The sequence below is a fragment of the Nycticebus coucang genome, chromosome 12 (genome assembly GCF_027406575.1).
Source record: "Nycticebus coucang isolate mNycCou1 chromosome 12, mNycCou1.pri, whole genome shotgun sequence".
In the NCBI taxonomy this organism is placed as follows: domain Eukaryota; kingdom Metazoa; phylum Chordata; class Mammalia; order Primates; family Lorisidae; genus Nycticebus; species Nycticebus coucang.
The window spans coordinates 108664010-108679512 of NC_069791.1; the positions used below are offsets into that span (position 1 = coordinate 108664010).

Here is a 15503-nt window from a genome sequence, read left to right on the forward strand (position 1 = left end):
TGTATTAGAGGCTGCTCAGTGGGGGTCGGTTTTCTCCAAGTACACAGGGTCATCATAGAATTTCTTATGCAAACCAGGACACTCAGCAGTTAAAGAAAGCACTGGTCACAGACATGTCAGCCCAGCAGGTGTTAACTAGGGCCTGGGACGCCCCATCACTGCATACCTGAGGAGGGGTTGCAGAAAGGACCACCCCCGACTCCATTACTAAATCCTGTGAACTGTGGGCCAAATTAAACCCAGCTCTGCAGCTTCGTATTCATGAGCTAATCTGCAGAGCGGTCTGAAGAGTGGAAACTTGACTCTCCTGGCTCCAGAAAGTTCTAGGCCTCTAGCTGTTACTGTAATCATGATGATCTGGGGTGGGTGGAACTAGAATTTCTCTGAAAGCAAATAAATGCTTCCAGGCTGCAGACAGCTCTCTAGGGAGCAGCAGGAAGGTCCACCGGGAGATGGAGGCAATTAGTGCTTGTACATTTAGTTCAAGGGCTCCCGGGAATTGGGGGAATAATGTGTAAATCTCATTTCTCAGGCAGTTGTAGCTTTAGAAGGAAGACAGCTCTCCCTGACAGTGGTCCTCCTCACCCAGGCTGGCAGCTGAACAAAAGTAAACAGTGTGTTTACACAGCAAAAAATCCTCCAGCCCTCTCTGAGAAGACACGGGGACCCAGGAAGAATCACAAGTTTCATCGCTCAAGGTGCCCAGAGACAAGTCTATGCTTGCCAGTTTTATAGTCTGTGAAGTCACGGACCTGCCTGAGACCCAGATGGAAGGTTTAATCCCTCTCCCCAGGACCGTGGGCAGACACAGAACTTCTGCACAATCTCAGGGGCCTCATGTGAATCACTCAGTACCATACAGGTACTTTGGTTAGAACCCTTGCAAAGTACCTACTAAGATAACACACACACTCAGGCCCGGGAATTCCACTGTTAATTGACTCTGCAGAGAGAAAAATGTTCACGATGGAATAAATGTTCAGAGTGGGAACCTGGGAAAAACTCACAAGCTCCTCGTGATGGAAGGACCTGAATAAATTCCCTTCCGTAAACTATCATACAGCCATTCACACTTTTGAAAAGAAGGGAACATATCAGTTTCATTTGCTGATTATGTGCATAGATCATCTCTGAAAGAAATCACAAAAAACTAACATGTGGTTGGCTTAGGGGAGGAGTGAAAGAGAGAGTTTTTAACTCTATCCCATACCAACAGATTTCGGGTAGGATTTTCCATTTCTGCAATGAGGCAAATGTTCCAGAGGACCTGTGAGATAGAGCACTTGAAATGCCTAGTACAACTGAGAAATTGAATTTTTAATTTTCTCTAATTTTAATTAATTTAAATATAAATAACCACATGTGCCAATGTCTACCATATTACAGACCCAGTTCTATTGTTTTCATCTCTTTTGAGCTTTGAATCATTTAAATATATACCTATATTTTTAACAAAATAAAATTTAAATTGTACCAGCATATGTTAAGACTGCCAAGATATATTTTGGAGTAAAAAGAGGAAGGTACCAATAAAGAAAAGGGTGTGATCATTTCATATAAAAAAAAGAAAACCCTAAGTGTGATGATTAGGTTTTCACTCGGCTATGTGAGCCGTGGCTGCCTCCTGCAAACCTTTTCACAATGGTGGCTCAGCACAGTACCTATATGATGTGAAAAGAAAAAGGAAAAAAAGACCCAAAATCCCAGAACTAAAAAGTTTTGCAGATCTAGAGTGCTGTGGGTTGAACTGTGTCCCCACAAAAGCTGTCAAAGCCCTAACCCCCCCAGTACCTGAGACTGTGACCTTACCCGGAAATACAATCTTTGCTTATTAGCAAGCTAAGGTGAGGTTGAGGTGAGCCCTGATCTAGTGTGACTGTTGTCCTCACAGAAAGGGGAAATTTGGACACAGACACCAGAAAGGGAAGGCAATGTGACAGTTTTCAACACGGCAGGCAACCCCCCAGGCTCCTGGAAGGCGGGAGAGGAAGGCCTGAAACAGACAAAGGAACCACCCGCAGCTGGTACCTCAATTTCAGACTTCCGGCCCAGTCCTGGGAAACAAATATAGATTTCTTGGTGCGTGCATCAACACTTCTGCAGGAAATATGGGGAGCAAAGTGCCTTAATGTGCTACTTTATACCACTCTCTGCTCTGAACTTTTCTGTGTTATTAATATTAGCAATCTTTCCCCCTGATGGTGGTGAAATTTGAGCCCATTTTTTTCTTCTTTATATTTTCTGGGTAACAAGAACAACACATGTTATCTGGTGAGGTAGAAAGAACAGAAAGAACTGTTAAAACTCCACAGGAGGTGGCAATTGCGAAGTTGGGACTCTGGGCTGGGGCAGGAAATACCCAGGGGAGGTGGCAGGTGCTGACGCAGGTGGGCCAAGGGTGCAGAGCAAACCTTGATGTAGTAGACATCCCTGTCATCCAGTACCAGTTCCAAGTGACCCATGCGGGCATTCTGGAGAACTTCCATCTTTCCTGGGGGGAAAGGGAGGGTTTTTAAGAGACCAGAGTTCATCCTGGGATCTGCCCTGCATTCACTTCGTGTGGGGGTGGGGGGCATCCTCCTGCTAATCTGCTAGTCCCTGAGCCTGTAGTTCTTCCCTAAAATGGGGCTGGACTTAGCGTTAACCTTGGAAGGTCACAGAGGAGCTATAGTTGCTGGCCCTCAGTGTGGCACTTGGCAAGAGGTGTGGGGAATGTGGTGGGGGGACATTGGCATTACCATCAAGCTCTATTTTCTTCTGGGGATGGAGAAGCTTAAGCCGGAACTTCCTCTGGAGCAGGCTGTAACTGATGTCCAGCCCAACGTCCCTCAGCACATCCGAATTGGGTGTCCCCATGAAGACATGGGCTGTGGCTTCTTGAGGGAACCAGCTGTCCTTCTGGAAACACAGTTTCCTTGAGAGGGAGAACCCTCCACCCCAAACTTCAAACACACGCACTCCTGTCCTCACAAAAGAACCACCTTGACCTCGTAAGAGAAGAACTCAATCAGGAATTTCCTGGGCTCTACAATAGTATCGGGGGAAGAAAAGAGCTCCCAGAACACACCCATCTACAGCGACTCAATTTCTTCAGCAAATGGTCCAGGAGAGGGCATTGCAGTGCTCCCCACCGGCACCCAGCCCAGATCCCTCACATCCTTTTAACCAGACATGTGCTCATCTCCCAGCTTCTGCGAGCTTTGCTCTTCCTGGCTGGCACCTGAAACTATTAGAATATTGCTCTGGAGTCAAAAATCCAACTCCTCAGGAAGAGAACAAATTCTGCCATATTATTTATTTATTTTATTTATTTATTTTTATTTTTTTGGAGACAGAGCCTCAACGCCCGGCTATTTTTTGGTTGTAGTTGTCATTGTTTGGCAGGCCCGGGTCAGATTTGAACCTGCAAGCTCTAATGTATGTGGCTGGCGCCTTAGCCACTTGAGCTACAGGCGCCAAGCCTGCTATATTTTTCATGTTCCAGGACTCCCCTGGGATCAGGCTGAGGCTACAACTTCACCTGAAATCATTCCTTGCTCAGCATCTTCCCCTTCCCTACCCTGATCCCTCCATCCTCTTACTGGGTCCCCAGGAGCCTTTTCTTAATAAAACACTTTTACCCTACCCCAGCCCAGGGCTCGGGTCTTTTTCTGAGAAAACACAGCCTCAGCCACAGCCCCCTCTGAATCCGTGTTCACTCACAGCCAGTAAAGACTCACTGTGGGTGAAGCAGCTTCTAGAGTACGGCTGGGCAGGAGGTACAGAGTCCCCACCCTCGGGGAGCCTACATCCCAGAGAGGGAGATGCATGACCGCTGGACACCAAAACGGGGAAGACGCCAGTCAGCGATAAGCATGCTGACAAGTCAACAACTAAGGACTCTGAGGGGGGTCGCTGTTCTAGACTGGGTGTCCGGGAAGGCCACCTCTGAGGGCACCCAGTTGAGGATACTTAGAGGAAACAAGGGAGGGAATTGGGTGCGTGTCTGAGGGAAGAACAGTCCTGTAAGAGGAAGCAGCCTGCACAAAGGCCTTGGGCAGGAATGTGCTTGGCATAGAAAAGGGAGGCCAGTGTGTCTGAAGGTCAAGGAGCTGGGTGAGGAGTCGGGGAAGAGAGGCCAGCAGGAGCTGGACAGTCGAGGGCCTCTTGGTCAGGGCATCCAGCCTCTACTCTGAGGGTCACAGGGGCTGGAGAGTTCCGAGCATGATCCCTTTGGGATTTCAGAAGGTCTATCTGGCTGCTGACGTAAATACAAGAGCAGGAACTGGGAGATCAGACAGGAGGCTGGTGAACACCCACTCTGGGCTGGCCACTGGGGACAGAGGGGTGAGAGAAACAGGCTGTGCACCTGCTCCCAGTAACTGAGACTAGTGGGGCAGACAGGCATTAACCAGCTCATTTCACTAATAAACACTGAGGTGATCCAAAGGGAAGAAATGTTACAGCAAGTAACAAAGTAATATGATGTACTGGGGGAGGGGGGGCATCACAGCAGGCTTCCCTGAGAAAAGTGCCCCTGAACTGAGATCTGCAGAGTAATTCAGAATTAATGAGTCATAGAATCCACAACTGAGAACCAGCAAAGGTCCTGGGGCAGGATAGGACCTACACCAAGACAAGTCCAGCCCACCAGCCTCAGAGAAGAGGCCCTGTGAACCCAATGCCAACCTCAGGAGCCCACCAGCTGGCTGGGAAAGGAGGGGCCATTCCTGAGGGCCCACCTGCGGATGAAGAGCATAGGCAGCTTCCAGAAGATACTGTCGGAGCCCCTGGTCCTGCTTCCACAGTGTCACAGCTGCGAACAAGGGCACTGCAAGCAGGTAGGGCTGGCCAGGTGCCGGCCAGGTCACTTGGGTGCACAGCTGCCAGCCCCAAGTGTGGGATGCTACAGAGAAAGGCAAGAAGGCAGCACTGGTCAGTGGAGAGCCACAGGGCTCCGGGCGTGGGCCCACGGCTGCTCATGTCACAAAGAAAGGGCTTTCCTAATTTCCTTTGAGGAATAGTGCTGTGTAGACATTAATCCTGTAAGGCAGTGCTGTGCACACCAGGGTTCCTAATATTTTGGGCCTGATCATTTCTTATTTGGGGAGCTATCCTGTGCATTGTGGGGTATTTAGCAGCCTCTATCCACTAGGTACCAGAAACCCTTAGCAACTCCAGCTGTGACAACCAAAAATTTCTCCAGACATTACCAAATATCCCCTGAGGGGCAAAATCTCCCCACTGAGAAGTCTTGGTGTATATTTTTTAAGAGTGCCAGGCTGGCCAGGTGTGGCTCATGGCTATAATCCCAGCACTATGGGAGGCCAAGGTGGGAAGATTGCTTGAGGTCAGGAATTCAAGACAAGCCTGAGCAAGAATGAGACACTGTTTCTTCCAAAAATAGAAAAAAAATCAGCCAGGCATGGCTGTCATTCCGGCCACTAGGGAGGCTGAGGCAGGAGCATCACTTGACCCAAGGAGTTTGAGGTTGTGGTGAGCTATGATGACACCACTACATCCCATTTTAGGTGACAGAGCAAGACTCTGACTAAAGAAAAAAAAAGTTCCTCAACGAGTATCAGGGAGTACCGTGTAAGACACAGGCTCAAGACCAAGACCGCCTGAGTTCAAATTCCTGTTCTGCCACTTCCCAGCTGTGTGATGGTGGGTAAATTACTCACCATCTCCGTGTCTCAGCCTCAGTGTTTCTCATCTCAGACTGGTAACGATATCTTTTCCTGCCTCAAGGGGCAGCTGTGAGGATTAATAGATTAACAGTGTTTAAACAGTGCCTGGCCTACAGTAGAAAGTGCTCAGTAGTAATTTTTACCCAATTATAAAAACATATTCATTGCAGGAAATTAGAAAGTTCAGAAAAATTTTTTAAAGTTTTTTATATTACATATGTTATACTTTCAAAAGTGTATTTACAATTCTTCATGCAACTTAAATGCAAAAAGAAAAGGAAAAAAAGTTATCCAGAAGCAAAATTTGTCATTAAACAGACCCTTCCCTGACCTTACTCAAAAAGTAATTGCAAGATCTGCTACTATCTGGTGTATTTCCTTACCATCTTTGTACCCACTTGAGATCATATTCAATTTTGTTGCCTTTCAGTTGATATTATCAAAGAATTTTCTTGTTATTTAAATAGCTTACTCATGACAGGATTTGAAAGCTGTCAGACATCTCAGTAATTTCACTAACCCCAAAAGTCAGCAAACTTCTTCTGTAAAGGGTAAGATAGTAAATATTTAGGCTTCGCAGTCATATGGTGTCTGTTGTAACCACTCAGCTCCCCTGCCATACGCCGAAAGCCACGACAAATGAATGGGTGTACCTGTGTTCCAGTAAAACTTTACTTCTGGATACTAACATTTGAATTTGATGAAATTTTCACATTATAAAATATTATTTCTTTTTTTTTTTTTTTTTTGTAGAGACAGAGTCTCACTTTATGGCCCTTGGTAGAGTGCCGTGGCCTCACACAGCTCACAGCAACCTCCAACTCCTGGGCTCAAGCGATTCTCTTGCCTCAGCCTCCCGAGTAGCTGGGACTACAGGCGCCCGCCACAACGCCCAGCTATTTTTTGGTTGCAGTTTGGCCGGGGCCAGGCCTAAACCCACCACCCTCGGTATATGGGGCCGGCGCCCTACCGACTGAGCCACAGGTGCCGCCCATAAAATATTATTTCTTAATTCCTTTTTTTTTTTTTTTTTTGAGACCGAGTCTCAATCTGTCACCCTAGGTAGAGTGCTGTGGCATCACAGCTCACAGCAACCTCAAACTCTTGGGCATAAGCGATTCTCTTCCCTCAGCCTCCCAAGTAGCTGGGACTACAGGAGCCCGCCTCAATGCCTGGGTATTTTTTCTTTTTTTTTCTTTCTTTCTTTCTTTCTTTATTTTTTTTTTTTGTAGAAACAGAGTCTCACTGTACCGCCCTCCGGTAGAGTGCCATGACGTCACATGGCTCACAGCAACCTCCAGCTCTTGGGCTTACGCAATTCTCTTGCCTCAGTCTCCCAAGCAGCTGGGACTACTGGTGCCTGCCACAATGCCCAGCTATTTTTTTGTTGCAGTTTGGCCAGGGCTGGGTTTGAACCCGCCACCCTCGGCATATGGGGCCAGCGCCCTACTCACTGAGCCACAGGCACCACCCAATGCCTGGGTACTTTTTTGTTGTTGCAGTTGTCATTGTTTAGCAAGCCTGGGCCGGGTTCAAACCTGCCAGCTTCAGTGTATGTGACTGGTGGCCTACCCACTGGGCTATGGGCGCCACCTCTTAATTCTTTTTTTAGCCATTTAAAAAATGTAAAAACCTATTCTTAACTCACACGCCCTTATAACAAATCATTTGCCAACTGTTAGGTATTTGAATTGCTTCCATTTTTTGGTCTTGGAAATTATAATACAATAAGCATCTTTGTGCCCAGGACATTTAAAAATGATTTTGGTTTGTTTTCATAGTTCTAGAAGCAGAATCACTGAGTGAAAGTGTATAAATACTTTTAGGGCAGAAGCGTGACTCTGGGATCTGGAGCTGACGCCTTCCCTGCCAGCACCTGGGACACCCATCTTGGGATGATGGCACAGAGGCCCCCTCCTACCTTCCTCTCCAGTACAGGATCTTGCCTCAGAAGGGCTGTGGACATGGCTGAGGCTCCTCACACCATCGCCAGTGACGAGATAGAGTTGAGAGCTGGTGGGGAAAGAGGACAACACAAGACTTGTTGTCATTCAGTCATAAGACAAATAACACCTTGAACTGCCAGCACTTAGCTCTGGGGCAAATTCTACCCTGAACAGGGCAGACCTCTGGGGAGCTCCCACACTGATGGGGAGATACTCCATGAACATTTGGACTACACAGGGTGACAAGCACTGTGGGAGACATACACTGGACAATGGCATGGGCATAAGCCTCCTTTGCTGGGCACTGGGGGGGTCAAGGTTCTCTGCAGAGGTAACATTTGAGCAGAGACACAAGGATGGAAAGGAGTCAACATCCCAGACAGACAACAGCAGGTGCAAAGGCCCTGGGGTAGGAAGGAGGTGGCCACTTTAGGAGCACAGAAGGGCGGTGGGTGCCAGGTGTTAGGATGAGAGGTAGTGAGGGCAAGAGAGAGGTGAGCAGGGCCACCATAACACAGGACAGTGACACGCGCCTGGGGTATCCTAGAAACAAATGAGGGGGTTTAAACAGGAGCAGGATATGATTAAATTCACATGGGAGACGAGCCCAGGGGCAGCTGAGCAGGAAAGGGAAGCATGAGGGTACAGCTTGGACTCACTCTCACTCCTCCCAGAGGGGTCCCACGAAGGAGCTGAGAGGTATGACAGTTCCCCACCCCCTACTGCCCCAAGGTCCTTGTCACAGACACAGCCACTCATCACAAGCACACACTCACATCCTCATTTTCACAGGCCCAGATGCCTCCACTCAGACACACAGACAGAGGCCTTTACACACAAGCATGCGCTCTGCACACACAAGCCCACACTATCACACAGCCATGTGCATGTTCATGGGCAGACTCACAGACACACATGCTGAGACAGGCGCTCAGACACATGAGCTAATTTACACACACCCAACACACCATGCTCAGACATACCGTCACGTGATCTCACACACACACACACACACACACACACACACCTGAAGCTGAGTAGCTCTGTGGCCTCCTCAGGGGTGTTCAAATGCACCTTGAGGTCCCGGCCCTTCCGCATGTGGATCCCACCATCCAAGCCGGCAGTGCCACGAACGCTGGTCATCCACCTCAGCCCAGCCTGTCCCAGGGCACCCGTCGTGCCCATCTGAGCCAAGATCTGAAGCAGAGCACTGAGGGACAGGCACGAGCCAGCTGTACCCTACAGGCGCTGGCAGCCCCGGGCCCCCCACTGACCTGCCTGCCACCTGCCGCCCGCAGTCCTGAGTTAGCAGCTCGTCCACCATGGCCACCGCTGCCCCCACACACCACGTGCACCAAGCACTTTCCATCCCTCACCATCGTCAGCCCATTTAACAGGTGGAGAAGCTGCAGCCTAGAGAGGTGACTGAGTCCTGGCCCAGGCTCTTCACGAAAAGGAGCAGCCAGCTCAGGACATGCTCATTCCTCACAGCAAACCAGACCCCACAGAGGCTTGGCTAAGTAGCCAGGGAGAGACGGCCAGCAAAGCCGTGACAGCACAGCACACATTCTGCTCAGGTGCTCTCGTGCCATGTGGCCCTTTGCCTCTAGCTTTAGTCTCCTCTTCTGTCAATGGGAATGAGGAAAGTGCCCCCTCGCTGGGGGGCCTCATGCTCTCTGGGCACAGGGCTGGCTCCTCTGTTTTTCCTTTTCGCCCCCTTGGAAGCTGAGTTGGGTAGAGGGAAGAGTGTGGGACTATGGCATCAGACCAGAATCCCAGCTACTTTGTATTGCTGTGTGACCTCGAGCACATGACTTCACCTCTCTGAGCCTCAGTCTTCTCACCTGTAAAGTGGGTCTAACAGCCTGGGATCTCCTCACACGGTCTCTTGGTATAAAAAGCAACAGTGTGACAAGTTGTCTGCAAAGCAGGGATTCCCCTTGGCCCACATGGATATCCCCAGCATCCCCAGCTGTCTGCAGCCCTCTGCAGGGAAAGGCTCCCCCACCCCAACCTGCCCCAGTTCCAAGAAGCCAACTACCTGGGCTTGACATAACCGTTCACAAAGAAATCTGAGCGCTGCTTGAAGTCAGCCATTCCTCGTACCCGGACACTGATGGCAGCCAAGGCATTTAGGGTCAGCCGGGCTGGAATGCCAGACATGGTGGGAAAGACCAGCTCCTCCATGGCCAGGCTCAGCCTCCGGCTCACCCGCACCTCCTGTCCCTGCAGCCAAAGGAGCATAATGGTGCGCGAGGCCACCCCCACTATAGGCCAGGCGACCTCCAAGCACAGAGCACAGGAGACCTCATTCATCCTCAGAGAGTGCATTATCTCCAGTTTCCAGATCAGGAAACCACACAACACCATGTAGCTAGAAAGGGGTAGAGCCAGGGATTGAACCTAGGCAGTTTGTTCATGAGAAAGGTCAGGGGCCGGGGGGTCCAGAGGTAGCCAGGTAGGGAGGACTGTGGGTCCCACGTGGGGCACTGCCCACACGCCCAGCATGCCATCACACTCCCCTTGTTTTCACTGCATTTCACTCAGGGTAAAAGCCCTATGAACAGATATTTTATTGTTATTGTTTTTATGCATTATCCCCATTTCACAGATGCAGAAACCAAGGCCATAAGTTAAGCACCAGGCCCAAGAAGGTAAATGGTGGAGCCAGGATTTCAACTCAGGCAGCCTGTCTTCAAATTTCATGCTCAGGCAAGGGAGCGGGCTGGTTGGGGGTTGGGGGGTACCTTCAGGAGCCTGATGGCAAGCTCGGCCAAGTTCAGGGACTGACGCTTCATGGGGCTCCTCAGCGCCCCACAGTTCACAAAACTCAGCTCATGCCCAAACACCTTCATGCTCAGTTCACACCACAGTGCCCGCTGTGGCCTGCGCCTCCAGGCTGCCTGAGAGAGAACCCAGACAAGGAGTTGGGCCAGGTCAGCAGGAGCAAAGTGTCTGGACATTGGGAGGGGGAAGCAGTACCTGGAGAAAAAGGGCAGGGGCATGTGGGGTCCAGGCGGGGCTTGCAAAGCTCCTGTCCCGTGAACCAACTTCCACCCCCAGGTGTGTTTTCCTTGAGCTGCACAGTACTGCAGTGTTTTATTTATGAATAATTTTAGATTTATAGAAAAGTTGCAGAGATGGTACAGAAAGTTCCCACATACCCTTCAACCAGTTCTTCCCACCATTACCCTCTTATATCCCCAGGGTTTTTGGTGCAAACTAAGAAACCAACATGGGTATGTTACCGTTAAGTAAACTCCAGGCTTCATCTGGGTTGCACCAGTTTTTCCATTCATGGACTCTTTCTACTCTTTTTGTTCCAGGATCCAATCCAGCCAACCACATGGCATCCAGTTGCCGTGTCTCCCTATCTTCTCTGGTTTATGAGTTTCTTAGTCTTTCGATGCTTTTCATGCCATGTACATTTTTTGCAAATTGAATTTGTTTCCAACAAATTGGAGACATATGGACTTATAAAACCCAAATTTCTGGCTTCTTTAAAAAGAGAAATATTGGCCTGCCCACCCCCCACAACAAAGAGCAAAGATGGCCAGGGCTGAGCAGTGGCTGCCACTGTGAGCTGAGGAACATGCTTCTACAACGGCCACAGTCCCCACCACTCCCTATTGTTCTCCAACACTGAGGCCAAGTACCTGCAGCTGTCCGGAACTATGCTTGAGATGTGAGGCTCTATGAAAAGTGAGAAATAGGCCAGGCACAGTGGCTCACACCTGTAACCCCAGCACCCTGGGAAGCTGAGGCAGGTGGATTGCTTGATGTCAGGAGCTCAACACAAGCCTGAGCAAGAGTGAGACCCCATCTCTACTAAAAATAGAAAAACTAGCTGGGTATAGTGGTGGGCAACTGTAGTCCCAGCTACTCAGGAGGCTGAGGCAGGAGGACCGCTTGAGCCCAAGAGCTTGAGGTTGCTATGAGCTATGATGGCACGGCACTCTACCCAGGGCAATGGCATGAGACTAAAAAAAAAAAAAAAAAAAAGTGAAGAAATAAAAAGCCAAGTGATTATGCATTTCAATAAGAAATGTTTATACCCATCCCATCTCTCTCATTCTAGTCACTGGCTGGCCCCAGCTCTAGTCCATGGCAGGGACCATCCTGCTCATTACTGTGTTCCCAGGCCCCGGTTCACACTAGGCAATTAGCAAATGCGTGAATATGTGAACAAACACCCCAGCTATTTGATCTTAATCACCATCAGATGTAGGTGAAGGTGACATTTTATAAGAGCAAAATGTTGCCAACGACGTACATGTCCATCAGTGGGGGACAGTTATGTCAACTATGGTCCCATCCATAGATGGATATTAAAATGTATGCCTACAGTGAATTTCTAATAAGAGAATACTCAAGTTACAACATGAAGTGGAAAAGCAGGAGGCAAAAGACACACATCCCCTAAAACCTAGAAACTCCACTCCTATAACCCCAACAGGCAGGCAGATGTTCATCAGAAAGAGCGTTCCCAGCACGATTTATAATAGCCTGAAAGTAAGGAAACTACCTGAAATTCCATCAAAAGTAGAATGGATGAAGTGGTGGTGTGTTCATGCAATAGAATGCCACAGCTATGAGAATGAAGAAATTATTAAGCAACAGTATGGGTGAGTGTCACAATAATTCTTAAAAAAAAAAAAAGAAGTCAGACACACACAAAAAAAGAAGTATTATTCTCAGTAGCAAAAAGGTAAAAACAACCCAAATGTCCATCACCAAATGTTGGATAAACAAATGTGGTCTGTCCAATTAGGGGAATATTATTTAGCCTTAAAAAAGAATGGAGTACTAACGTAATGGGGGTGAACTTCAGAAACAAATGCTAAGTGAAAGGAGCCTGGACAAAGATCTCATATTGTGTGGGTCTGTTTTTATGGAACATCCCAAAGAGGACGATCCATAGAGACAGCAGGCAGATGGGCATGGCCGGGGGCCAGGAGAGGGGTCAGGAGAGTGGCTGCTTCATGGGAACAGGGCTTGTTCTGGAACTAGTCAGAGGCGATAGTGGCACAGCACTGGGAATGTATTAAATATCACCGAATCGTTCACTTTAAAAATAGTAAATCCGGGCGGCGCAGGGTGGCGGGTTTGAACCCCACCGCAGCCAAACTGCAAACAAAAAAAAAAAGCCGGGCGTCGTGGCGGGCACCTGTAGTCCCAACTACTACGGAGGCTGAGGTAAGAGAATCGCCTAAGCCCAGGAGTTGGAGGTTGCTGTGAGCTGTCATGACACAGCACTCTACCAAGGGCAACAGAGTGAGACTCTGTCTCTTTAAAAAAAAAAAATAGTAAATCCACATACATTAAATATCATCATTAAAAAAAAAAGAGCATATGGTGAATACTTCCATTGGTATAAATTCCATAAAAGGAGCTGAATATGATTTCTACTGCCAACCAAATTGGAGTAATGGAAACAAGAATCACCCTCCCGTGTGGACCAGCTGGGAACCCAGATGAAACAGATTAATCAAAGGTTCCCAGACCTTAGACATCAGCTCACATAAGACAATGAGCCCAAGAGAGTGAGGTGAGTGCAGTTTGCTGCCTGCAGGAATGTCTAGGCTATGATTTAGGAAGGGGGAACAGGGGCTGAGCCAGGAGGACCATCCTGATTTGAGGAGGTGGGAGTCTGGGGAGACCAAGCCAGCTGGACTTCACAAGACAGAGGTACAAGGAGAGGGCACACTCTGGAAATTTGCAGAAGGTCCTAGGAAAATCCATGTATTGTCACATCAGGCAAAGTTTTCTGAACTATGACACCCAAAGCACTATCCATAAAAGAAATTAATAAACTTGATTTCATCAAAATTAATAATTATGCTAAAAGGTGCCATTCAGAAAACAAAAAGGGGCCAGGCACAGTGGTTCACGCCTGTAATTCCAGCGTTCTGGGAAGCCAAGGCAGGTGGATTGCTTGAGCTCAGGAGTTCAAGACCAGCCTGAGCAAGGGTAAGACCCTGTCTCTACTAAAAATAGAAAAAACAGCCAGGCATTGTGGTGGGCACCTGTAGTTCCTACTGCATGGGAGGCTGAGGCAAGAGGATCACTTAAGCCTAAGAGTTTGAGGTTACTGTGAGCTACTATGATGCCCCAGCACTCCACGTGACCAAGTGAGACTGTCTCGAAAAAGAAAAAAGAAAAGAAAACAAAAAGGCACACCACAGCCTAGGAAAAGATATTTCTGAGGCACATACCTGGTTAGGGACTTGTTTCTGGAATATATGAAGGTTTCTCCAAATAATGAGAAAATAATCCAATCAAAGAAAATGAGCTAAAGATTTGAACATCTACTTCACCAAAGATAACATGCGGATAGCAAATGAGCACATGAAAAGAAGTTCAACATCATCGGTCATGAAGGGAAGGCAGATTAAAGCCACAAGGTTCTACTACACACTAGTAGAATGGCTAAAATTTAAAAGTCTAACTACACCGAGCGTTGGTGAGGAAGTGGAGAAGCTGGAACTCTCCTGTGCTGCTGGTGAGAATGCAAAATGGTACAATCACTTTGGAAAGCAGTTTAGCAGTTTCTGAGAAAGTTAAACATCCAGCCACTCCTACTTCTTTATCCAAGAGAAATGAAAAAGCACATGCCCACACAAAGACTGGTACACAAACGTTCACAGCAGCGTTCTTTCATAGCCACCATTGGAGACAGCTCGAATGTCATCCACAGGTGAGGGATAAACAAACTAGGCCACAGCCACACTGTGGAATGGTCCTCAGAAATAAACTCAATATACCCTACAACATGGATGAATCTCGGAATAATTACACCAAAAGAAAGAGGCTGAACAAAAAAGTACAGGCTTTAAAAACAAATTCATGTTCCATGATCCCGTTTATGTAACATTCTAGAAAATGCGAACTAATCAAAAGTGACAAAAAGATTCTCAGTAGCTTCTAGGGACAGAGGCAAGACAAGAGGGATAAGTAAGGATCAGGAGAAGACTTTTGGGGGTGACGGATATGTTCATTAGCTTTATCGGGATGATGGTTCCATGGGTGTATATGTGGGTCAGAAATTATCAAATTGTACATGTATACTTGGTGCAGTGGCTCATGTCTGTAATCCCAGAACTTTGGGAGGCCAACGTGGGAGGATCTCTTGAACCTAGGAGTTTGAGACCAGCCTACGCAACACAGTGAGGCCCTATCTCTACAAAAAAAAAAAAAACTTGTTTTTTTCTTGAGACAGAGTCTCCCTATGTCGCCCTAGGTAGAGTGCTACAATGTCACAGCTCACAGCAACCTCAAGTTCTTGGGCTTAAGCAATTCTGTTGCCTCAGCCTTCCAAGTAGCTGGGACTCCAGGCACCTGCCACAACACCTGGCTACTTTTTTGTTGCAGTTGTCACTGTGTGTTAGCTGGCCTAGGCCGAGTTTGAACCCATCAGCCTAGGTGTATATGGCTGACGCCCTAGCCACTGAGCTACAGGTGCTGAGCCTCTACAAAATTTTTTTTTGAAAATTACCCAGGCATGGTGGCATATGCCTGTAGTCCTAGTGACTCAGGAGGCTGAACCAGGAGTTCACAGCTACAGTGAACTGTGATTGCACCACTGCACTCCAGCCTGGAAGACAGAGCAAAACCCCATCTCTTAAAAAAAAAAAAAATGCATACCGTTAACAAGTGCCATTTATCATGTGTCAACTAGACCTCAACAAAGCTGGTTTTTAGAAAGTAGCACTAATTGGCATTGTCAGAAGTCAGCACAATGGTCACCTCCACTTAGGGATGGGTGTTAACTAGAAGAGGGAAGTAAAACAGAGGGCCGCCCCTGGGTGCCGGGAGTGCCTGGGTGCTGGTGACACAGGTGTGCAGAGCTGGTGGCCATGCATCAAGCTGTTCACATACAACTTAGGGA

The 15503-nt window shown here is 48.1% G+C and overlaps 1 protein-coding gene across 1 annotated transcript in view; it reads right to left on the reverse strand.

The window, feature by feature from the left end:
* LOC128562067 (uncharacterized) overlaps positions 1-15503 on the reverse strand; it is a 152631-nt gene that overhangs the window by 103620 nt on the left and 33508 nt on the right. Inside the window, 7 exon segments of the mRNA XM_053556665.1 lie at positions 2412-2491; positions 2739-2898; positions 4722-4885; positions 7591-7682; positions 8643-8825; positions 9657-9841; positions 10363-10518. Coding sequence (XP_053412640.1) covers positions 2412-2491; positions 2739-2898; positions 4722-4885; positions 7591-7682; positions 8643-8825; positions 9657-9841; positions 10363-10518 — 1020 coding nt within the window.